Raw genomic sequence first — 23,103 nt, 5'->3', positions numbered from 1 at the left:
TCAGAGCCTTCGCTCTGCCCACTGCGCTGTTAGCACCCCTCAGGGCAGCGGGGAGAAGCCCTTGAGGGTGGCCGGACAGGAAGCATGCGGCCAGGGCGCAGGGTGCCCTCCTGCTGACTCCAGCTGACCTCCCAGCCCACAGCAGGCTGGGGTCGGATGTGCAGGTGACGACTCCCAGCACCTTGGGGACACAGAGCAGGACCTCACGGCTGGCCGCCCTTCCCTTCTCCCTTCTCTCGCCTCTGCACCTCCAGCCCTTGGCTCTGAAAAAGCCGTTATTTTGACACTAGGGAGTTAGATGGTAGGGCCCTCAAAACAACGTGGCAGTTGTTTGTTTTCACTTGGATTTCTGTGGTTGACAACAACCCAGATAATTAAAGTTGAAATGCCTGACAGAGTTCATTGATTTTCTGCACAGAGCGTGCTGGGTCTTTGCTTTGTAGAAGGGTTGCTGCACTCAGATCACCAGGGAAACAGAACCGGCTTGACTCACCCTGTTTACAGGGAAAGTTCCTTTCAGACGCGGTAAGGAGGGCCCCACGCTCGCTTTGAGCCTCTGAGCCACAGGAAGCGATGTCAGGTCCTCAACGTCATAAGCAGGAAGAATTATTTTCTTTTCTGCAAAAAACTGGGCTTCATGGGGCCGTAATATCAACCTCTAGTTGCTGGTATTACCATTATTATTATTATTATCATTACCTTTTTATTATTATTTTTTTAGAGCCCAGGCTTCATTAACCAGGAATTGATTCCTTAGTCTGTTGACATTCAAGGCCCTTTCCCCTTTCCTGCTTCACTTCTCTTAAACTGCCTTTTCTATTTCACTGCTGCTTGGTGTCTCCATCAGGCACCAAGAGCGCCTGGGGAAGAGTGGCAGGGGAAGTAGCCGAGATATGCAGCTTCTTGTTAGTATCTCTGTGGTCCCGTGTTAGGGGAAAGGAGAGCGAGCCATTAGTCGGCTTAAGTAAGCAAGTTTGGAGAACTGTTCTGTGAATTTCCCTTATCTGTACTGCCATTTAGCATGGTGTGGATAAGGATGAGTTCACCTAAAGAGAAAGATAAATACCACAGCAGAGCAACCAGGATAATGAGACCTGAGGTCAGACCAACTACGTCCATATCCCAGCTCCCGGACTTGCTGGCTGTGTGACCTTGGGCAAGTCACTTAGTATCTCTGAGTTTCCTCATCTATAAATGAGAATAATAATAGTACCTATTTCTCAGAGTTGTCACAAGGATTAAATGAGACCAATAACCCACGGAAAGCACTTAGTACAGTATATAATATGTATGCAAAAAAAGTTTGTCATTATTAGAGTATTTTGTTTCAAAGTTTTATTCAAGATCGAACTTCCTTTCCATCCATCAATAAGCAAGAATTCACTGAACACCTGAGAAGGACTGAGCCCCAAGATGGTTACTAAAAGATGCAAAAGAATAAAAAAAGTGAACTGCCTGTCTATAAAGAGCTTGCTTTCTAGTTAAGAAGCCTAAACCAACAGGATATGATTTTTGGAAAAAAAAACAGTGTTGTGTAAGGCAACGTTGCAGACTGAAATGATTTTGTTCTTTGGAGCACAACTAAGAGAAGAGAAAGGTATAAAATGTGAACCGGGCAGGCTAAATACAGACAGATGCAGACCCGGAAGGGACCCCAGAAGTCATCTAGTCTTGGCTCTTTGTTTAAAAGATGAAAAAATTCAAGGCTAGCAGGATCCAGTAACTTGGGTGAGCTCCACAGCACGTTGGTAGCAGAGCTGGTAGGGGACTCCTGGTCCTGTAACTCCCAGAGCACGGCTCTTCACATCAAGACTGAAAAAGGAAACAGAGGAGGTGTGGATAAACAAGCCCAGAGAGAAGGCCCATGGCAGGGGGGTAGGGCTTGCGCTGAGCCTGAAGCATGGGAAGAACATGGCTGGGAAGAGGGGAGAAGAGGGCATTCCTGACTTCCCCTAGTGCTCTTGAGGGCTTATCACCCATGGATTCCCCTATTCATATCTTGAACCTATTAAAAGGTTACAGGGATTTCTGTGGTCACCTTTAACCAGGACAGGCTTTCTTTATAGCTTCCTGACACACGCATCAATAGCAGTAGCATATGAGATACGGTCCTGAATGGATTAATGAGAAACATGGCAGGGATGGTACCATGTATGCTTGGCCACATGCCCAGCTCATTGTGGACATGCAAAGATTTAAAATGCCCATTCTGTACCAGTTACTGCTTTTATGACTTCTTCCATGGAAGCCTCCATTGGCTGTATCCCTTCTCATATACATATCTTTTTTTAAATAACAGTTTATTGAGGTGTAATTGACATGAGTACACTGTACATATTAAAAGTGTACAATTTGATCAGTTTGTTATATGCATATACCTGTGAAACCATTACCACAATCAAGATGATAAATATATCCATCACCTCCAAAAGTTTCCCTGTATTTCTTTGTAATCAATCTCTCCTTCCCGCCCCTTCCTGTCTCTACCCTACTCCCTGGGCCCCAGGTAACCACTGACCTGCTTTCTTGTCACTATAGATTAGTTTCGGTTTTCTAGAACTTTACAGAAACAGAACCATAGACTATGTACTCTTTTCTTGTCTAACTTCTTCCACCCAGCAAAATTATTTTGAGATACGTCCCCATTGTTATGTGTATCACTAGTTCATTCCCCTTTACTGCTGGGTAAGGTTCCATTGACATACCCGTCTCTTATCCAGAAGCATTCAATTCCTCGTTCATGGCAGGTATCTAGGAGGTGAAGGAAGAACTAGTCCTGTCCGTATTTGTCTCCCCCATCCTGTTTTGTTGCAAGTGGGAGAAGTGAGGAGATGGGGAATGGTGTGGAAATCCAAAGGAACTACAGAGAAGAATAACAAAAGGATTAAAGGAACAGAGAGTGGGACTTAGAGGTAAAGGTTAAAGGAGTCGTGAAGCCTGGAAAGGAGAAAGCTGAGGGATCATTTGGGACGATGAATTTTTTCAAATATACAAAAGGTTATTTTTAAAACAGGTAGCCAAATAAGAACTGAACAGGCTCAGTTCAGTTTCATCCTGCAACGAAAAGAGCTGGATGAAATACAAGGGAATGTCCCTGATGGGAAGGTCGAGCAGATCCCCCCTGAAGTGGCTTCAGAGGACCAGGCCTGCAGAAGGGGTGGTGAGATGCAGATTAGCCCTTGGCAGGGTCAGGATCAATTATGGCTCCAAGGTCCATGGCAGATCTTTGATTTTTAAATAGGTTGAGATTTCTTGAGAATTGAAAGCCTTTCAATGCATTCTGAAGGAATGAACTTTATATAACATTTTTCTTCCTGAAACATCTCCTTGCCAGGCCCAAATCCTATAGCTTGAGCCCTCCCTCGTGAGCCAGCCCTAATGTCCCCTTCTCTTCCCCCACCCAGGGACATGCCAGCCCAGGCCCGGGACCTCATGGAGCGAATGAAGAACAGCCCTGTGAGTACAGGACCCTGGGCCAACCCTGGAAGGCGCTCTGTCTGTAGCTGGGGTGGGTGCAAGCCGCCCTAAAAGGGCCCCCTCTGTATCACTGCAGCTCAGGCTCTTGGCTGGCCTTTAAGAGGGGCCAAACGAGCCAAGAGTAGCAGGCCTTGCCACCAAGACGCCGCCCGTCTCTGCCACCCCCCTCCCCAGGCCCTCCCCCCACCCCCCAGGGCCGGCTGCAGGAGGAGAGAGGGGCAGAGAGTGGACGGAGGTGGCAGGCCTCGGCCTCTGGCAGCTTTCCACTTTACCCAGGAGCTGGCTTCCAGAGCCCTATTATGTAAACTTTGGCTTCTAAAAATAGGCTGCTCATTCCAACCCTTCCTCCTTCCCGCTAACCCGGCCCCTCTAAACCTCGCCACCAGCACTTTTTTGAACGCCCTGTGTTTATGCCTTGGAACTCAGCGCCTGGAAGGACTCCTATTATGGCGGCGCTGAGCGGAAAGCACGCTCCTCCGGGGGCCTCCCCGTCCCCCTCCCACCTCTCAGTCCACGCGGGGCTCCTCCTCCACCCCCCCTCCCTGGACCCAGGCCTGAAGAGAGGCCAGCTCTGGGCTTTTGCTTCTAGATGTGTCTTGTGCCCTCGGCTCCTTTGAAGGCCTTTCGATCCCGTTTTAGGGGTGGGTTAATACACACCACCTCCTCCTGGACTGCAACTTTCTTAAGAGGGTCTCAAAGGGGAAAAGGTCCTCTGTACTGAGTGAGCACACACGTGCACACGCATGCACACATGTGTGCACGCATGCACGCGCACACACGCACACACACGCGCACACACACACACACACACGCACAGTTCCCTGGTGGAGTCCTTGCCCCAGCACCAGGGTGAGGGCGGGAGAGCCTGCACTTGGCCTCTTCTCTCCACTGTGACACAAAGAGAGGAAAAGGCACTTGGGGGACCGTCTGGCACATGCACGTGCCCCCCACCAAGGCCTAAATGGGATCTTCTGTCCCCTCAGGAAATCAACCTACAGAAAGACTGGAAGCTCATCACCCTCTTCATTGGGAGCAACGATTTGTGCCATTACTGCGAGAATCCGGTAGGCCCCTGAGCAGCCCCCTGGGGGCCCCTGAGAGGGGAGCTGCTGGCAAAGGTCACCATCCAAGCCCAGGGCCCGGACCTCCCTCACAGGAGGCACACGGGCCGGCTCTCCTAGGCACCTGAGTCTGCCCAGGAAGCCCTGGCTCACACGTGCCAGGAGAGGCCTGCCTTTCCCACTGCTGAGTGGCCGCTGCATTGGTTCCCTGATTCCAGAAGTGTCTGGATGTCCCCACTCTTCAGGCACTGCCAAGGCGGCCTCTCTTGTGCACACAAATACTGTTCTCTGGTATCCAGTGGATAACTAGGGAGCCTCACCCTCACCTGCTTGGAGTCCCTGCCCACCTTTTTTGGCGTCTCTTGGTGGTGGGGAGGTTGCAGGGGGAGGATGAAACAATGTCATAAACAGGGTTGATTCAGCTGAACTAGTCCTGATCGATGGCTTACTGCCCCTTCAAGGACAACACGCGTTAACCAACCTCTGCCGGCCCGGGAACCCAACCCGCTCCTAACGTTGTTTCCAAGGGGAAATATGTCCAGACTTACGAACTGTGGGAAGTAATAACTTTTGGAATACATCTTGTTCTAAGTTGAGGATGTGCTATATTTTATTTGGCCAGAAGAAAAAAAAAAAAGCAGCTTCCATAATTCAGAGGTTGTGGTAGAATATTTGACAGTTCCAGGCGGCGGGGAGAAGGCATTTATCATTCCTTTGGCTCAGACACAGTGACCAAATTCTGGATGAGAACCGGCCTCCCCCAACCCAGGAGCTGTCTCCCTCCCTGCCCAGACTCCAGAGGCAGAAGCGACCCAATCCCATGGGGTTTTAAATGCCATTGTGTCCTGCACTCATTGGGGTCCAGGGAGCCAGAAGTGACCCCAGAACACCTGTCCTCATGCAAACAATCAGGTTTATGCTCCTGAGAGCAGCTTTTTGTGGAAAGACCTGGGGCCTCCATCAGGATAAACTCCAGCTACGTTTTAGGAAGGGGCTAAATCAGCCTCCAGTTGGGAGATGGGCCAGAGGAGGAGACCCTTGAGCTGAGTTACAGGGATGGGAGTGAGGGGGGAGGCAGTGCAAAGGGTCCCAGGCAGTGGGGGCCAGCACAGACCAAAGCCCAGAGGAAAGAGACAGCACGGCCACCAGGGGCCCTGTCCTGGTTGGAGAAGGAGAGACTGGGGAACGGATGGGACTGGAGTGGCAGTGGGGTCCAGCACTGACAGGCTCTGGGTTAGAGGAGCCAGGAGCAGGGTGGGGTGGGGATTGTTCATGGTACCTAGTAGGGGTCAAGGGATGACTTCTTCCAAGAGACTGTGTCCACCAGCCGTAAGGGCTGGGCTTCCCAGCCCATGCAGTGCCCTCCTGTGCTGGGCCTCAGGCCACTCTCCTCCTCCTCCCAGGAGCTGAGGAGAGCCCCTTGCTTCTTCACAGGAGGCCCACTCAGCCAGGGAGTACATTCGGCACATCCAGCAGGCCCTGGGCATCCTCTACGAGGAGGTAAGACAGCACAGGGGCGGCACGTTCCTGGGTTCTGTTTCCTGGCAGCAGCCAGGCTGTCTGCTCGTTCCTCAGGGGTCATTCCCCGCGTGCATCTAGATGAGTTGTGTTCAGTTAGATGCACACCAAGCAGAGCCCCACCGTGAGCAGGTCCCTGGATGGGATGGGCGGGGAGGCAGCTGCCTAGCTCCTCTGTGGGGAAGATTCTAACTGGATCCGACTGCATCTATTTGGTGGCAAAGAAAGAGCTTGCTTCTGGAGCCAGTCGGCCTGATTTGTAGCCAGGTACTGTGGCTTACTAGCGATGTGGCTTTGGGCAAGTGCCTTGTGTCTCGGTTTCCCAATCTATAAAGCAGGGCCAATAAAGGAGATTCTGTGAGATAATATAAGGCATGTTCCCTCTCTGGGCCTCAGTTTATTTAAAGTTGGGGAGGAGGACATAGATTGTAGATGATCCCCCAAGCTCTTTCCAGCAGTAACCAGTGCCCCCCACAAGTGCCTGGGGACTACTGAAGCCCACCCCTCTGCCCACAGCTTCCAAGGGCTTTCGTCAACGTGGTAGAGGTCATGGAGCTGGCTGGCCTGCACCAGGGCCAAGGTGGGAAATGTGTCATGCCACTGGCAGCCCAGTAAGTAGATGTATGTGGCTCCAGGGGGAGGGCACCTGGGGAGAGCAGGGCTTAGATGTCAGTGGGTGAGACTGATACAGGCGGAGCCAGACCTTCTTGTCTGGGGAGCAGACATCAGCAATTAGCCAGGTGCTTGGAAAACCATTCAGAAATGCTGCTACCTTATTGAATGCCTACTGTACGCAAGTCGCTTTATTTCCCTGGATCCCAGTTTGCTTTTCTGGAAAGTGAGGCAGACAGTCAAATGACGCGTGAGGGCCCCTGACATTGTCTGTGATGCCAAACTCCAACTTCAGCAAGTTGTTCCTGTTTGTTTGTTTGAGAGGCAGCACAAGGCAATGCGCTTGCAAGACAGCTCTATCCGGCCTCAAATCCTGGCTCTGCCATTTTAGGAGCTGTGGGACCTGGTACAAACCACGCAACCTCTCTGGGCCTCTTACTCCTCACTTGGGAGGTAGAGGTGAGGTCTAGCGGAAGTGCATATAAAGTACATGGTCGCTGTGGGGCAGGTGCTCAGGAAATAGTAGCTTTTTTAACGTGCTTGATTGATAGGACTGTCCATGAAAGCCAGGCTTGGAGCTAAGGTGCAATGTGCAAGAATTTCTGTTGGGTCTGGAATTTATTAAAGCTCAGCTGTGACCCTGCAGGAAGTTGCCATCTTCTGAGTCCAGAGGTTCGCCCAGAGTTCCTGTGACTATTGTTAGGGGGGAGGAGATTCTACAGGGAGCTGAGGAGTCCTGTCCTATCTGGGGTCAAATGGATTCGCTGGGAAGGTGACCAGCTGGTCCCTATTCTCGCATGGAGTGGCCAGTGCTGCCCAAGAGACCCCTCACTCTGGAGCCCTGCGGGAGAGTCCTAAGCAGCCGAAGGTAGAGAAGGGAGGCCTCAGGAACACGTGGAAGAAAGGCTGGGCCACCTTGGCAGTCTTCCCCAAACCCCAGCCCTCCTGGAGAAACCCCAGGAGCTGCACGCTTGGGAAGGAGCAGTCGGGCGGCCGGGGGAACAGGCAGCCTGTCCGCAGGAGACCCGGGCATTGGTGCCAGCCCTTCCATCTTCTCTCCCAACAAGCACCTTCTGGACCTCCTGCCCCTGAGTTATGGTTCTGTGATCCGGGCCCAAGAGGAAGCAAGGCTGTGTTTTGGGGACACCTCTGGTGGGGGGGGGGCAGCCTCCTGGGGGCACCGAGCCTCAGGACTCCTTGTCTCACAGGAGCAACTGCACCTGCCTCCGAGGCTCCCAGGAGAACTCCCTGGAGATGCAAGAACTGAAGACAGTGAACTGGGACTTCCAGGTGACCCTGTCCCCCCCCATCTTCTCCCTACCCCCCTCCCATCTTTACTCCTGGAGTGAGGGCTCTACTGAGATCACAGCCCCTGAAATATGTGTCCAGGTGAATCAGACACCAAGGCAGGGGAGGGGAGTGAGAAGCTCAGAAGGGAAGCCGGGGAGAACTCCCACCTCTCAGCTCCCAGAGGGGAGACGGGCTGTGTTCACTGCCCTTGGGCTCCTCCCTCCTTACCTTCTCACGTCCGTCTCTGCTCTTGCCGTGCCCTCCCTTGACCTGCCCGTGCCCTGGGCCTTTCCGCAGTGTATCCATCTCATGCACAGGGCTTGTCTTCTTAACTCTTCCGAGAAGCTTCCCCCAACTAAGCACCCCCGGCAATTTCAGTCAGCGCTTCACTGCCCCTGAAGCCCTACGTGGTTTTGAGTTTTCCATCCCCCAGATGAATGATAAGCTTCTGGAGGAAGAGCACAGCTAGTCTAGCGCTTTTACAGTCCACCTTTCGGCACTTAAGAGATGCAAAGACCATGGATACTCATTCCCCAACGTCACAGGCATTTTGAGGAGCTGGTGTTGAAATGCTCCCCTTTTGAACTGAGGCCCCGTGTTCTAATTAATTCACCTCTTCATGAAGTGAGAGCAGGGGAGGCCTTGGGCCCAAGCAGACATCAGGGCAGAGCCGGGTGGCGCCCACACCTGGTGCAGACTAAATGGGTGCTCAGGCACTAGAGCAGCTCCTCGGAGTCCCTGGCCCCTGACGTGATCCCCCCAAGGCCACAGGAACAGACCGTCTGCCCAGCCTCGCGGGCGGTTAAGCAGCCTCTCTCCCCATCCCCAGAGTGGCCTCTCCAGGCTCTCCTACCAGTACCTGCAGCGTGAGGACTTCGCCGTGGTTGTGCAGCCTTTCTTCCAAAACACTCTTGTCCCCCTGAACGACGTAAGTTGCGGGCGTGTCTGGGAGGTGCGTGTGCAGAGGCCGTATCTTAGGCGATGTATTTCCTTTTCTACATGGGCTTCTTTGGACCATCTCTCTCCAAGAGCGCTCCCAAAGGGTTGCTGTTTCTGCTTTTCCTCCTTTCCCCTGCACCCACCTTTTCTGAGTATAACTTGAACTTAGATGTACTTGGAAAGAAAAGGTGAAAATTAATAGTGACCAAGCTCCCCAGACATGGCCCTGCTATTTGCTGGGTTGGGTTGGGATAAAATGGAAAGCTTCCTAAAAATATTATTCTTCTTTTTCAACCATTAGAGCAGGGATGCTGAAGGAAAAGGGATGTGGACTATAGGTGGCTATAATTTTTAAAAAATAAAAATTCCAAAACCAGGGAATTTCTCCATCAACATCTGAGCCAACTGGCAGCAGAGCTGAAAGGATGAAAGTTGAAATGCCCAGGATGCCGTGGGATGGGGGGGTAGCAGTGCCCTTGTCTCAGGAAGATAATCCCCTTGCCTTTGGTCACAGAGAGGGGGCGCTGACCTCACCTTCTTCTCCGAGGACTGTTTCCACTTCTCAGAACGCGGGCATGCTGAGATGGCCATCGCTCTCTGGAATAACATGGTCAGTGCCTGAGGGTCGAGTGGGTTTGGGTCAAGGGGACAACCCGAGGATGCTGACTCTTTCCCACAACGAAAAACCTACTGGCTGATGTGGCTCCCTTCTCCCCAAAGCTCCAAATGGCAGCTCACGTATTTGTCCTGACAGATTCTATTCTTTCGGTAATGCCCCAGTGCTTTCGGGGGATAACTTTGTCATCAGATAGATAGACTGGATGAAAATACCAGCATCAACCCCTTACTGTGTGACCTTGGGCCAATGATCTCTCTCTGGCCATTTGTATCAATATCTACAAAAACAACAAAAATGACACAGGTCTTAGAAGACTGAGATAATATGTGTACCGCACCCAGCACAATAATCCACATGGTCCCAACTATTATTTCTTTAAACATCAAAAAGAAAAGAGCCACTCAGCCTGTTTTCCCAGGCTGCCACCTATTCTAGCCCTAATGGGGAAAAAGGGGACCTTACGAAATGAACATACAGCCCAGAGGCCACAGGGACAACCCGGCCTTGTGCCTTGCTCTGCCCTTTACGGCTGGCCACTCATGACTGGACAGTCAGCTATGTTTGCACAGAGCTCGACCGGTAACCCTGAGCGCTGTATCCTCTTGCACGGAGCAAGTGAATGCCTTTCCAACCCACTGGCTTCTTTTGATCTAGGCTCTGCGGGTAACCCGATCCCCACCCCAACCTGCCTGCTCCCTCGTTTCTCCCATGGTGACTAAACAATCCACACGCCTGCTCCTTTCATTGCCGTTTCAGGCCTGCTGCGGCCCCGGCTCCGCAGGCACCACTGTGCAAATATTCCCACACCTGTCAGCTCCGCCAGTGTGGCCAGTATCTTACTCGGCTGACTCACAATATTGTCTTTCTCCTTAGCTACACCACCTCCTCCTCCTCTCAGAACAGCACGTAAGGAGGTTTTCTCCTTGGCCTACTTAATTGCAGACTCAGCCTTCCTCTGCTTTTGTTTTCCTGGTGTTTTCCTCCTGTTGACACCACATTCTGCCCCCTCCTGGAACTTTCGTCATCTCCTGTCAATCCAGGACTCAGAATTGCAATCAGAATACCTGAGTTCCCTCCCAACCCTACCTCCACGGTAGTTTTTTAAATCAATGTTAAAACAATTCCTGAGAGCAGTTATGTTTCTTTTGAAGACTTTTTTGCTTTGAAGTCCAGTTGTCCTTCAGTGGCTGAGTCACTCAATTTCATTCCTTTTAAAATCCCCTCCCCCCACCCCCCACAAAGACTGGATCTCTCTGCCTGGTCCATTTCTCCCCCTGTGACCTCGGGGGAATCCACAGATTCCAAGGAGGGGCGGGAATGCTAAGCCCTTAGCCTTTTCCTCCCAGCATCCCCATCAGGGTACGGTCTTCCTACCTCAGGGCATTCTGAGCCTGAGGACCAGGACCCTCCATAAGTCTCCTGGGGGGTCGATGGCCGTATTGATGACCTGAACATTACAGGGCCCATTGGTCGCATTCTGCATGATTTAATGTAGTTCTGGCCTTTCTCTTCCAAAACAGCTCAGTAGGTCTTCCCATTCACCCAGGTGAGAGGCTTCTGTTTCATAAAAGCAAGTGGAAGGGATTTAGATCTGAAAACAAAAGGTAAACACTGTCATGGAGCCATATTATTAATACTACAAGACTGTCCACAGCTCCCCAACCACCTCTGTCCCAGCCATAACCCAAATTTAAAAAACAACAACAAAAACAAAGCAAAGCAAAACAAACCTAAAATCATCTATGAGTGTGTTATCCTGTGCTATAGGATTTGTGGAAATAATTACAGGGTCCAGTGTTTTCCTCCAAAACCATCTCAGATATAAAGCTATAGCATCATGCCAACTTTTCAGGCCGTCTTCTTCCTGGAATTTTACCCCTGAAGTGACATAAAATAAATGACGAAACGATAGACCTGGAAAGGCTCTTAGAGGTCATCTAGCCAGAATGCTCTGTAACTAAAATACAGAGACATGGAACAATTTGCCCAAGATCACACAGCCAGCTAGTGGCAGAACAAGGATTAGAACACGGGTCTAATTGCCAAGCGTCCTGGCCACAGCACCACCCTGCCTCCCTGCTCCCAGCCTGATAAGCACATGTGTAACCAGTGAATTCATGTCTCATAATTAGAGTCCTATGACATAGTGTCTGCAGGCTTTGGCCGACACCCTGAGTACCCCACTGTGGCAATAAACACACTTGCAACTGTTGCATCTCCTGCCCCTCCTCTCTGAACAGTTTATGCATCCTTCTCCAGAGACTTCCGCAAAGCCAGAAATACCAACGGCACTAGGGAATTTTTTCTCTTCCTTTTTTTCTTTTCTTTTTTTCAAATATTTATTTACCTATCTATCTATCTATCTATCTATCTATCTGGCTGTGCTGGGCCTTAGTTGCAGCATGCGAACTCTTAGTTGCGGCATGTGGGATCTAGTTCCCTGACCAGGGATTGAACCCGGGCTCCCTGCATTGGGCGCTCAGAGTCTTAGCCACTGGACCACCAGGGAAGTCCACTTTTCCTTTTTCTTTTGTCTTCTAATGAACAGTTTTTTCTCCTCTTTTCTGATGCCTATTCCTCTACTGCTGCCTGCTCCCTCTTCTGTGGAAATCTTACTCTCAGCTAACATTAGCGTCTCCCTGGGCGCTGAGTAACAACGCTAGCCTCCTAATTGGTTTCCCTGTCTCCAGGCTTACAGCCATTAGAATAGCTCTGGCTGTGTATTACAGTTATCCGGGGACTCTTAAAAACAATTAATACCTACAACCACTTTGGGAAACCTTGGTATGTCTACTAAAGCTGAACACATGTATTCCCTATGGCCCAAAAATTCTACTCCTACGTATATCTCCCCAACAGAAAGGTATACACAAGGTTCACCAAAAGATGGATACAACAAGAATTTTCATAGCAGCACTATTCATAACCCCCAAACAGGAAACTCCCCAAATGTCTACCCAAAGCAGAAGGGATAAACAAACAGCACATTCATAAAATAGAATACCTCACAGCAATGAGAATAGAACTTCAACAACATGCAACTATATATATAAATTTCAAAAACAAGCAAATAAATACATGGTCTTATTGGGGAGTGGATAGTACTGGAAGAGGGTAGGAGGCAGCTTCTGAGTGTTGATTATATTCTGTTCCTTATCTGGATACTGACTATGTGGGTATGCTCATTTTGTCATAATTTATCAGCAGCTCACTTATGATTTGTACTTGTTTCTAGATGTATGTTAGCTTCAATAAAAAAATTATTTAAAAGAAAAACCAGAAAAAAAAAACCCAAAAACAAAACAAAAACCCAGTGCCTGGGCCTCATCCCCAGAGATTCTGACTTTGTCTGGGGTAGCACCTGGGTTCAATACGTTTTAGACACTCCCCAGGTGATATTATTGCATAGGGCTTGCAAACCGCTGCCTTAGATCTCCTCACCCCAGGGCAACCGCATAGTCTGCATAAATGAAATCTGACCAAGTCATGACCCTGCTCTCAAACTTCCAAGGCTGGCCCCTCCCTGAGGAAGAAAGGCCAGGCCCCTTAGCGCAGCACACCAGGCCTTCAGGGACTTGGCCCCAATTAACCTCTCCAGCGGCCGCTCCCATCTCCCTGATTTGCATTTGGCAATCCATCAAGGAATGAAGTTTCCTGCACCACCCATGCTGTCTCCTGCCTCTGTGTGTTTGCTCTTGCGCATCCCCTTATCGCGGGCTGCCCTTTCAGCCTCCTTCCCCCGGCTAACTCTGACCCACCTCAACACTCAACTCAGGTGCCAGCTTCTACAAGAAGCCTTCTCCGAGTCCCCACAGCTGGCCCCATGGCACCCTACCTTGTCTCAGTCCTGTCATTTGCCACATCGTTGGTATCCACAGTGTCTGTCTTAGGAAAGGTAGGTTCTAGAAAAAACAATTCCCTTTCTTGTGGCCAGCCCCAGGCCTTTATGCCTCCAGTTCATCCGTCCATCCCCTCAACCACTATTTCCTGAGCACCACTATGTGGGGGGACTGCCCCAGGTGCTGGGAAAAGAGCGTCCCTGCTCTTGGCGAGCTGCCAGTCTAATGGGGAAAAGAGATAAAAAGTAAATAAATCAATGAGGTAATTTCTGACCACATTCATGGCTTAAAAATAAATAAGCAGGGTCATGTGACAGAGAGTAACAGTGGGGAGAGGGAGACCTCACCGGAGAGTGACGTGTGAACTGAGAACCAAATGTCGAGAGGCTGCCGGGCACGCAGAGGTCTGGGGCCACAGTGTTGCAGGAAGAGGAAACTGGACCTGTGCGGGCCAGAGTCAGGAAGGAGCTTGAAGTGTGTGAGGACCGTAAAGGCCAGTGTGCCTGGAGGCAGGGGAGCAAGGTCAGAGGTGGGCAAGAGCAGGGGCCAGGTCCTTGGATGGCTTTCGACGGCGGAGCCATGTGTTCTGGTTTGCCCTCCGGCTGCTGCATAGAGACAGACTAGAAGGAAGCAAGAGAGGAGTTGGAAAGACCATTAGGAAGCTGCTGGAAGTCCAGGTGAGATGTGAAGGTGGCCGGGACCAGGGGATGGCAGTGGGGGAGGAGGGAAGTGGTCAGATTTGGGATGTGTTTTGGACTGGCTGGTGGATGAGGTAGAAGAGGAATAGGGGTGATTCTTCAGTTTAGGGTCAAGGAAACTGGGTGGACAGTTGAGGTATGTAGAGAGAAATAGCGTTGGGAGGGGAAAATCAAAAGTTCTTATTTTGGACATGGTCAGTGTAAGCTGCCTTCCAGAAGTCCACCTACAGGTATCAGGTACCGTGTTAAATGTATGATTCTGGAGCTCAGAGAGAGTCAGAAATGGAGATTTAGGGGGAAAAATATGGGGGTTATTAGCATAGAAGTGGTATTCAAGACCACGGGATTTTCTGAGAGCTCCTAGAGAAAGAATAGGTGGAAAAGAGCAAAGGACCAACCACCAAGCCTGGGGCTTTCTTCCAACTTTTGACCCAACGACTGATGGGAAGGAGAGAAGGGGGAGGTGGGAGGGAAACAAGAGAAGTGTTGTGAAAGGGAGGCATCAACTTTGACAAATTCTGCCGAAAAGTCAAGCAAGATGAAGCCAAAATAAGTGACCACTGAACCTGGCAAGGTCCTTGGTGACCTTGACCAGAGCTGAGTCAAGTGGTAGAGACTGAAGACCTACCGAATGGGTGTTAGAGAGAACGGGAGGTTGGGAAGTGCAACCAGGGGCTACAAACAACTCTTCTAGAGTTATGAGGAGTAATGGTGAAGGCAGCTGGAGGGGAGGTGGGATGGGGAGGGGATTTCAAGGCTGGGAAATAGAGTAGGCTGTGCACCGATGCCGAGGAACCAGTAGAAAGGGAGAAACTGATACAGTCATCAAACCCATATGATCATTACCTTCCTCGACACCAGTTAGTTCCTGGGTTCCTGGAATACCACTGGGACTCAGCCAACCTGATCTGTAGCATTTGTTCTGTCACTAGGTGGTTCTGTTACAGTAGGAAAAATGTTATCTTACCTCCATAAGCCTCCTCCTGCTCACACGTGTTTCATCGTCTCATCTGACGCTCACAACACCGATGTGGAGTGGTCTGGTCATGGTTTAATGCCCCACCCCTAGCCTGGGGCAGTTCAGGAGCCCACCTAGCATCACACAGCTCATTATCAGCAGAGCCAGGACCCCAGCGAATGTGCCCACCGTGCTCTGTCCAGTCACCGTGGTGACTCTCCCAAGACCAGAGCAGCCCTTCCTCCTCTCATTGTTACTAACAGACAGGTGTAAAAGGCTTTAAGACAACAAAAAGCAAGGTCACGGGTCAGGTGTGGTCATTAGCCGGCATAGTGGACTTTCCCTTCCCTCCTGGGCAGTACCTGGGGTTCAGGAGCCGATGAGGTCAGGAACAGGCAGGGAAGCAGATCATATGATGGGTGGACGCTAGACATTCAGGACAGAGTCTGGATAAGTGAGTGCCAGGGATCCATTCTCCTTGGTGCTGGCCACATGCTGCCAGGGGGCAGGCTACTGGCTTAAGATGCTGGGGAGTGAGTCACAGCAGCTTCCAGCTCATTCTCTGAGGGTCCCAGGATCAAAAGCATGAAGCAGAAGCTCCCTGAACCACAGCTGCTCCCCGGGAGGTTTCAAGTAAATCTCTTCAGCTATGCAGAAAACACACGAAAGTAGCTCAAGTGAGAAAATGCCAATTTCTTAAGGTTGACAAGCCAAGCATAGTAATGAATCATGGTAACCAGTAAGTTTTCAAAATTTTCCTGAAATTGACTATCCCCAGACACTTCAAGAAGTTGGTAAATAATGATTATCACCATTTTATAAAGTTGAAAATGCAGAGTGTCTGCAGTCACAACTACCCACAAGGAAAGCAGGAGGTGGAGGTCCTGGGCCCTGCCCTTCCACTCTCTCGCTGCAGCCTCTGGACCGGTCAGTCTCTCCTGGGCCTCAGTGTCCTCCTTAGTAAATCCAGGACACAGACTCAGGGTTGCCCCCTCCTCTGATGGACTCTGACCTGTCAGTCTGTGAGTCAGAAGTCAGGTTCAGCTCTGGCCCCAGGGCCGCTAGTGTCTGCCATGGGTCTTGCCCCTTTGCTGCTTTCAGCCTTGCAAAGGGAGGGAATCTGGTGTGAGATTCTCCTCCCTCCGACAGGGAGGTCTCTCCCAGCTTTGGAGGGAACCAAGGTTTCCTTTTCTCTTTTCAGCTGGAACCCGTGGGTCAAAAGACAACCTCCAACAACTTCACCTATAGCCGAACCAAACTCAAGTGCCCCTCCCCTGTGAGTAAGGTCCTGCCTGTCTGGAGTGGAACAGGTGCCTGGGTTGGGGGAGGGGGGAGGTCCTGGCCATCTGGAGGTACAAAAGTCCCCTGGGAGGCTTTACCATCGTGCACGTTCATTCACGACCACCATTCTCAAATCTCACCTCTCCTGGCTGCCCCGACACTTCTCAGGTCCTCAGAAAGCAGCAGCCAGGAGTGAGGGAAGGGACAAAGGAATGGGTTCACCGAAGCAGGACGAGGCCCGGGGAGGCAGATGAGCGAGCACTGGCCAGAACCTCATTACCCCCATGACCCTGGAGGGTCTGTGGCATCCTCTGTCTTAAACATGCGTCGAGGAGCCCTCCCATGCCAGGCACGCTCCTGGGAAGCTGGGGGTTGGGAGGAAAAGAGAAATAAGACGCCGTGTCTGTTCTGGGTGCCCGCATCCTCTTCCTGGCTTTCCAGCACCACCAGTGTCCAGGCCCGCACCGCCCTCACCCGGACCAGGGACAAAGCCCCAACCTTGTCTCCCCAGCTCTCCTTTCTCCCTTCTCCGTCCATCCTGTAATCGCTGCCAGACCCAGAGTGGCCCACCTGGAAGGAATTCCAGTCTTGTTGAGGCTGTTGAAACCCTTCCCTGGTCCCCGCGCCCACGGAGGAGAGTCCAGACAAGAGGGCCACCTTCTTCTATCACCTTAGGCACACGCTCTGCTCCTGGAAAATGGAGCGGCTTCCCAGAGAAGCCCCACGACAGCCCCCGTCTGTGCATCTGCTTCTGCCGTCTGCTCCTTCTGGAGGCTCATCCCCCATCTCCGCCTGTGGGAAATTTTCACATGCTGCAAGGCCCAGATGTTGCCCTCTCTGGGCTACTGTTCTCCTTATCTCACCCTACCACTCCCGCCCCAGACACACACATCAGCATTGGTCTCTCTTTTCTGTGTGCACCTCTCACAAGCACTGACCCAGGCTCCTTTGTGATGTGATCGTTTCTGAACATGTCTTATCTCCCACTGGACCGTGAGCGAGAGCGAGGTCACATCTGAACCCTCAGGCCCTCTCCCAGTTCTAGCACAGGGCTCCACACGGCCACCATGCCGCCAGCATTCACCGGGGGGAAGGAAAGGATCCAGGAAGGCAGGCCCTTCACATTTGGGTTCTTAACCGACTGCAGAACCCGCTGTCCTTCCACACCGACCTTCCCCGCTCACGGGCACTCCTGGGATGGGAGGATGGGAATAGCTGTCCAGGGGCGGCCTAGAGGAAACAGAGGTGGGGACTCTGCAAGCTCCCCAGGACGCTCTTCCATGGGTCACCTATCAGTTCCCAATCTTTGAAAACTGAGTTGACAGGAAAGGAGGTTATAGCTGGGTGTTGACCACTTTGGATACCCCTCCTTATTCAGGGGGTTGGGGCACAGTGTGGATGAAGGAGCTTTACGAACAGGGGTGAGCTGTGGAAACAAGGTTATTGCACCATCTCTGGGGTGGGGACTACGCAAGCCTCAGATGGGTGGTTTTCAGGCCGTGACCCCTGACCCTCTCCTCCTCCACAGGAGCATCCCTACATCCGCACCCTGAGGAACAGTCGGCTGCTCCAAGACCAGGCTAAAGCAGACTCCTCAGTGCCCTCCTGGGCCATGCCAGTGGCAGCAGGAGGCGGCCTTGCGCTTGGTGTCGGCACAGTGATGGCCTGGAGAGCCCTAAGAGGTCGCCAGAGGGAAAATCCTCCCATAAGTCTGAACACTATGAACTTCTAGGCCCTCCAGACCTGTGCGGGCTCTCATCCTGAATTCCCCAGCCACGTTCCTCACCAGCCGTCTACCTTGGCCACCCCTGGCCACTACGGAGGTCACTCGCTTCAACACCTGGTAATGTAGGAAGCCAAAAGGACAGTCACAACTTCTTGGGGCCTGGGACCTATGATCCTGGAATTGGCACATTTAAATAAAGGCCAAAGCCGTTCTATTCTTGGGTTTGCCTGCTTGAAGCTCTAGCCTTCCAACCTGTTGTGTGGCGCAGATGTGAGAGCTGGGACCTTTCCTGTCTTGTCTCAGCCAGAGCTGCCCAAGGGATGGCCAACCTGAGCCCAGACTGGCACCCAACAAGCATATCCTCAATCACCAAAACCACTATTTCAAATGTGGGAAAAACCTTGGTCACCAGGGTTTGGCTGGAATTTTGGAGCTTGCCTGCCATCACTCAGTACCATCCAACACATACCTGTTATGCATCTTTTCTGTACCCAGGACAAGATAGAGCATTGTGGTACCTCCAAGGTTGTGCATGTCACGGCCTGGCCAAGAGACGAACTCTTTCAAAAATACAAGATGCTCTGTGACAGGGTGTGATTCAGTCCTGGGGCAGTGGCAGGTAAATGTGTCTGCTTTCAAGAATAGGAGTTCCTTGGGAAAGGTTTCCTGGAAGAGAGCAATTTTGGAATGTCATTTTAAAAAAGGATTGGGACATGAATACTTCACGTATCCTCAACCTGATTTTCTCAAGGTGCTAAATTTAGGAAAGAATTCCTCTTTCTACATTACCAGGTTTATGAGAGAGCTAGAGAGAGTCTGATAACACAGGCTTCCTTCATTCAGCCCCTAGCAGGGGCAAGGCCCTGAGCTGGATGTCTTACACAGATAAGCTCTTTTATTCAGCACAAAAACCCAGGGAGGGGTTGATGAACATTTTTGAAGACAGAAATAGTGATTGCACAACACTGTGAATGTACTAAATGCCACTGAATTGTTCACTTTAAAATGGCTAATTGTATGTCATGGGAATTTCACCTCAATAAAAAACAAACAAAAATCCATTATCATCAGGATCTAAGTACCTCTCTGACCCCAAAGCCTGAGATGACAAAGAAAATGAGTTAGAATCCCAGATGTACCATCTGAATGTGTGGCTTTCACAGCAAACCCCATCACCAGCCTAAGTCCCAGTTTCTCAGACACCTCATCCATACAATTCGAATGAGAGTACCCATTTTGCCTGTCTCCCAGCACTGCTAAAAAACAAGAAGCTGTAGAAAAGTGCTTTGTAACTCTAAAATACTGCACCCACGAAAGTGGGTTGTCTTCTCCTCTATGAAGAGTTGAGCTAGGGTCTAGACTGCTGGGGGTGTGGAGGGGTCCAAAGATGGGTTTGGGAACTGGGGAGTAATGTATGGACGAAGACTGCCTGCCTTCCTCTCATGAAGGGTCATCATATTGTTTCTCTTTGGCAAAAATAGAGTCTGCAGACGACCTACCCAGTCCCAGCCTTCTGCTGGTTTCAATTTCTGCTTCTGTACAAAGGGAACAGCATACCTGCCCCCACTTCTTCCCGTGGACGAAAAACAATATCACATACCCTAAAGAACCACCAATCCCAGCTTGTGTTCCTGGCTTAACACAGTGTGACAACCAAGATAACTCATTAAGTCGAAGAGTTCGACTTTTTTTTTTTTTTTTTTTTTTAATCCCTTAAGTTTCCCTTCCAGTAGCTCCTACTTCAAAGAACCATGGAATTCATAACCACAAGTCTCCCCTCACTTGGGTTGGGGGTTGCAATTTACACTACCTGAGTAATCCAGGTGCCCCCAGTCTGAAAAGTTAATGAAAGGTGTGGTTCCCAGGCTGGTAACCAAGGAACACTTTGCAGAAATAAAGAGAAATCCTCTTTGGAGGGACACAACCACAAACCAGGCCCCAAATTCCCACCAAATATACACTAAAAAGCCAAAATTTAAAAATACATGAGAGCACTTACTTGAACCTGGTGGTATTATATATACACTGGAACATGTCCTTTTCCTATAGGAAAATGTTCAATCTAGTTAGGAAGACAATCACGGCCACACCAGGAACAAAACCACCAAATCCTGAGAAAGCTACAGTCCGCGGTACTCTCCATAGAGGCTTTCGAGTTCAAGAAAGATGAGTGTGGATTAAACTTGGTCAAAAGATTTCACAAAGGACATGGAACTTTAATTGAGCTCTGAAGAATGGAGAGGTGATTTGGTTAGAGGCTGAAAAGAATGGGGTCATGGAGACTGGGAAAACTCCATCTAAGTGGAGAGGTGAATGAGCATGGTGTGTATATAGGGACACCAAGAAAGATGTTGTCCAGAAAAAATGAGGATGGATGAGCCAGATACAGTCAGATTAGGGGGACACTATGGAAAGGACAAGGAATTAATAGTGATTATATTGTTACAATGGTTGTAATACCAGGCTGCATTTGATTTGGGACTAAAATGCTATTGGGAAAAGATTGGTACAAAGAAAAATAATATCAATAAGAGTTGACTTAGAGTGCTTACACTATGACAGGCAACATGGTGCAGAATAATTAAACTTCCACATCCCTGTTATCATCCCCTTTTACAGAAGAGAAAACCAAGACTCAGAAGAGTTAATTGGCCCAGAGTTATACTTTCATTACGTAATGGGACATTCATCAAAATGAATACTGGTTTCCAGGGTAGGGGAATAACCCAAAAATACAAAACAGATGATTCTAGCAGTAAATTGGGCTGAACTGCAAATAAATGTGATATAAAAGAAAAATCTAGGAAAGAGGGATACACATTATCGTCACAAGGCTATGATGGCACCACGAGTTCCTGTGCCTCCAACTGCTCTGAAGAACTCAGCCATCTCTAGTTAGTAAGCTATGATTTTAAAAATTAACTATAGGGACTAAGATTTATTTTGCTAGAGTATATGTGGAGTTATAGCAGCTAGCAAATCTTTTAATTAGGAAAAAAAAAAAAAGAAGAAACAATCCCAGTGAGAATTAGTAGACACAACAAATGACAGGATTAGACCCACATTTTACATAATAGTATTGAAGACAGACTATATGTAAGCAGATTTTGAAAGATTAAAGATAAAAGGAACTATTCTGTATGATGCTGTAGTGCTGGATACATGACACTATGCATCCTTCAAAACCAAAAATACTGTACAACACAAAGAATGAACCCTAAAGGAAACCATGGACTTTAATAGTGCATCAATATTGGTTCATCAATTGTAACAATGTACTCCACTAATGCAAGATGTTGATAATAGGAGAAACTGTACAGGGGTAGAGAGGGGGTATTTGGGAACTCTGTATTTTCTGTACAATTTTTCTGTAAACTTAAAACTGCTCTAAAAATAAAGTATATTAGTAAAAAAAGGAACTTAAAACATGAGACAAGACTAAGATAATTTTTTAATGAAGGCAGATTTATAAAAGAACTAAGAACCAAATGGAAATTCTAAAAATAAATTATTAAAAATAATCTTCAGGGGCTTCCCTGGTGGCGCAGTGGTTGAGAATCTGCCTGCCAGTGCGGGGGACGCGGGTTCGAGTCCTGGTCTGGGAGGGTCCCACGTGCCGCGGAGCGACTGGGCCCGTGAGCCACAATTGCTGAGCCTGCGTGTCTGGGGCCTGTGCTCCGCAACGGGAGGGGCCGCGATGGTGGGAGGCCAGCGCATCGCGATGAGGAGTGGCCACCACTTGCCGCAGCTGGAGAAGGCCCTCGCGCGGAGTCGGGGACCCAGCACAGCCATAAATAAATAAAACTAAAAAAAAAAAAAAATCTTCAGTAGATTTGTTCAAATAACAGATCTGACACTCAATGAACCAACATGTCTTGTGTATTTACTGTGTATCAGGCACTGTTTTTAACAGTAAGTCTATATTACTCATTAATTCTCACAACAGCCCAATGAGATAGGTACTACTATTATCCCAATCTTACAGACAGAGAAACTAAAGCAGATTCGGTGTCTTTTCAGTCTTTTTGTAAGAATTAAATTAGATAAAAACAATAGTTTAAAAAATAGGTATTCAATAATTCCCATATCCCTTCCCATATCCCATATTAAAGCCAATAGATTATTTAGGAGGGCTTTGTGAAATAACCTTAATAATGAAAATATATTTGGTACCTTACAGTTTGCAAAGCACTTTTATACGTTCTCATTTGATCCTCACCACAAACTTGGAAGCAAAGTGCAGTATTATTAAGAAAAAATATCCCAAACTTGGAAAGAAGGCAGGAGAGTGACCACGTGTCCTATTAATGTCACTGTTGAACAAAGCTCGTCTAAGAAATATTTAGTTATCTAGAATACACTTGTGTTTGACTTCGCTATTTACTATTTGATTAGAGCCCAGATATTATGAAGTTATGTTGACTAATGGATTTCTGACTGGTAGAAAAGGTAAAATCAAGGTTATGATTTTATCACCCTGTAGAACATTAACTAGTTTTCTATTAGCAACATCATTTCAGTATTCCTTTGACCAGCTAACAACATAAATCTCCATTCCTCAAATTCTCCTTTGAATCAGACTTGACCATCTTAATAATTCCCTCATTAATCACTGAGTTAAAGTCTTGACATACGTTCATCCTATATTCACATGAGAATCATATTTTAAACTTTTTAGAAAGAAATGACTTTTAAAAAATACCTAAGGGGAAAACTAATTTTTAAAAATTATACGAAAGTATATAAAACCACAGGATATATTATCAAAACCTAGTAAATTTGAACAAGTGGAAACCGACAACCCAGTTAATTCCATCCCTAGGTGATGGCTCTCAAAGAAACATTTGCAAATGTGTCTCTCTTGGGAGATGTGTACGAGAATATTTATGGCAGTGTTGTTCATAAAAACAATAAAGCCGGAAACAATGAGGTCAATGTCCATCAATAATGGACTGGGAAAACAGCTCATGGTGCATTAATATAACGGAGTAATTATGCATCAGTGAAAATAACTACAGCTGCATTCATCAGCTTGGGTGACTCTTACATATAACGTTGAGCGAAAAGAAGAAAAGTATTACAAAG

At 49.0% G+C, this 23,103-nt stretch overlaps 2 protein-coding genes and 1 long non-coding RNA gene across 20 annotated transcripts in view; 1 reads left to right on the top strand and 2 right to left on the bottom strand.

Moving 5' to 3' along the window:
- Positions 1 to 18,232, top strand: part of PLB1 (phospholipase B1) — a 128,476-nt gene extending 110,244 nt beyond the window's left edge. The window contains exons 51-59 of the mRNA XM_082426134.1: positions 3,405 to 3,456; positions 4,461 to 4,541; positions 5,973 to 6,038; positions 6,573 to 6,667; positions 7,877 to 7,958; positions 8,788 to 8,886; positions 9,412 to 9,507; positions 16,213 to 16,287; positions 17,821 to 18,232. Coding sequence (XP_082282260.1) covers positions 3,405 to 3,456; positions 4,461 to 4,541; positions 5,973 to 6,038; positions 6,573 to 6,667; positions 7,877 to 7,958; positions 8,788 to 8,886; positions 9,412 to 9,507; positions 16,213 to 16,287; positions 17,821 to 18,024 — 850 coding nt within the window. The 3' untranslated portion in view covers positions 18,025 to 18,232. The remainder of the gene's footprint in view (positions 1 to 3,404; positions 3,457 to 4,460; positions 4,542 to 5,972; positions 6,039 to 6,572; positions 6,668 to 7,876; positions 7,959 to 8,787; positions 8,887 to 9,411; positions 9,508 to 16,212; positions 16,288 to 17,820) is intronic.
- On the bottom strand, positions 1,321 to 8,952 carry LOC309643442. Its single transcript, XR_014253773.1, has 3 exons — positions 8,818 to 8,952; positions 2,706 to 2,860; positions 1,321 to 1,812 (listed from the first exon to the last, which is right to left on the bottom strand). It is a non-coding gene; the product is annotated as an uncharacterized lncRNA (long non-coding RNA).
- The window catches only part of LOC309643434 (uncharacterized protein), a 113,287-nt gene continuing 99,146 nt past the window's right edge, over positions 8,963 to 23,103 (bottom strand). For 6 of the 18 annotated variants that reach the window (XR_014253755.1, XR_014253756.1, XR_014253760.1 and 3 more), the window contains 8 exons: positions 18,488 to 18,684; positions 16,791 to 17,084; positions 16,433 to 16,657; positions 15,374 to 15,658; positions 10,891 to 11,107; positions 9,589 to 9,793; positions 9,432 to 9,494; positions 8,963 to 9,071 (listed from right to left, as the gene is read on the bottom strand). Coding sequence is in view for 1 of the 18 variants with exons in the window: in XM_082426171.1 (XP_082282297.1) it covers positions 18,654 to 18,684 (31 nt within the window). In the remaining 17 variants the exon portion in view is untranslated. The other 12 variants (XR_014253757.1, XR_014253758.1, XR_014253759.1 and 9 more) reach the window with 12 other exon arrangements.

Source organism: Balaenoptera physalus, assembly GCF_965194825.1.
Source record: "Balaenoptera physalus genome assembly, chromosome: 15".
NCBI lineage: Eukaryota > Metazoa > Chordata > Mammalia > Artiodactyla > Balaenopteridae > Balaenoptera > Balaenoptera physalus.
The sequence above is the reverse complement of the archived record's forward strand: the minus strand, read 5'-3'. Positions and strand labels throughout refer to the sequence as shown.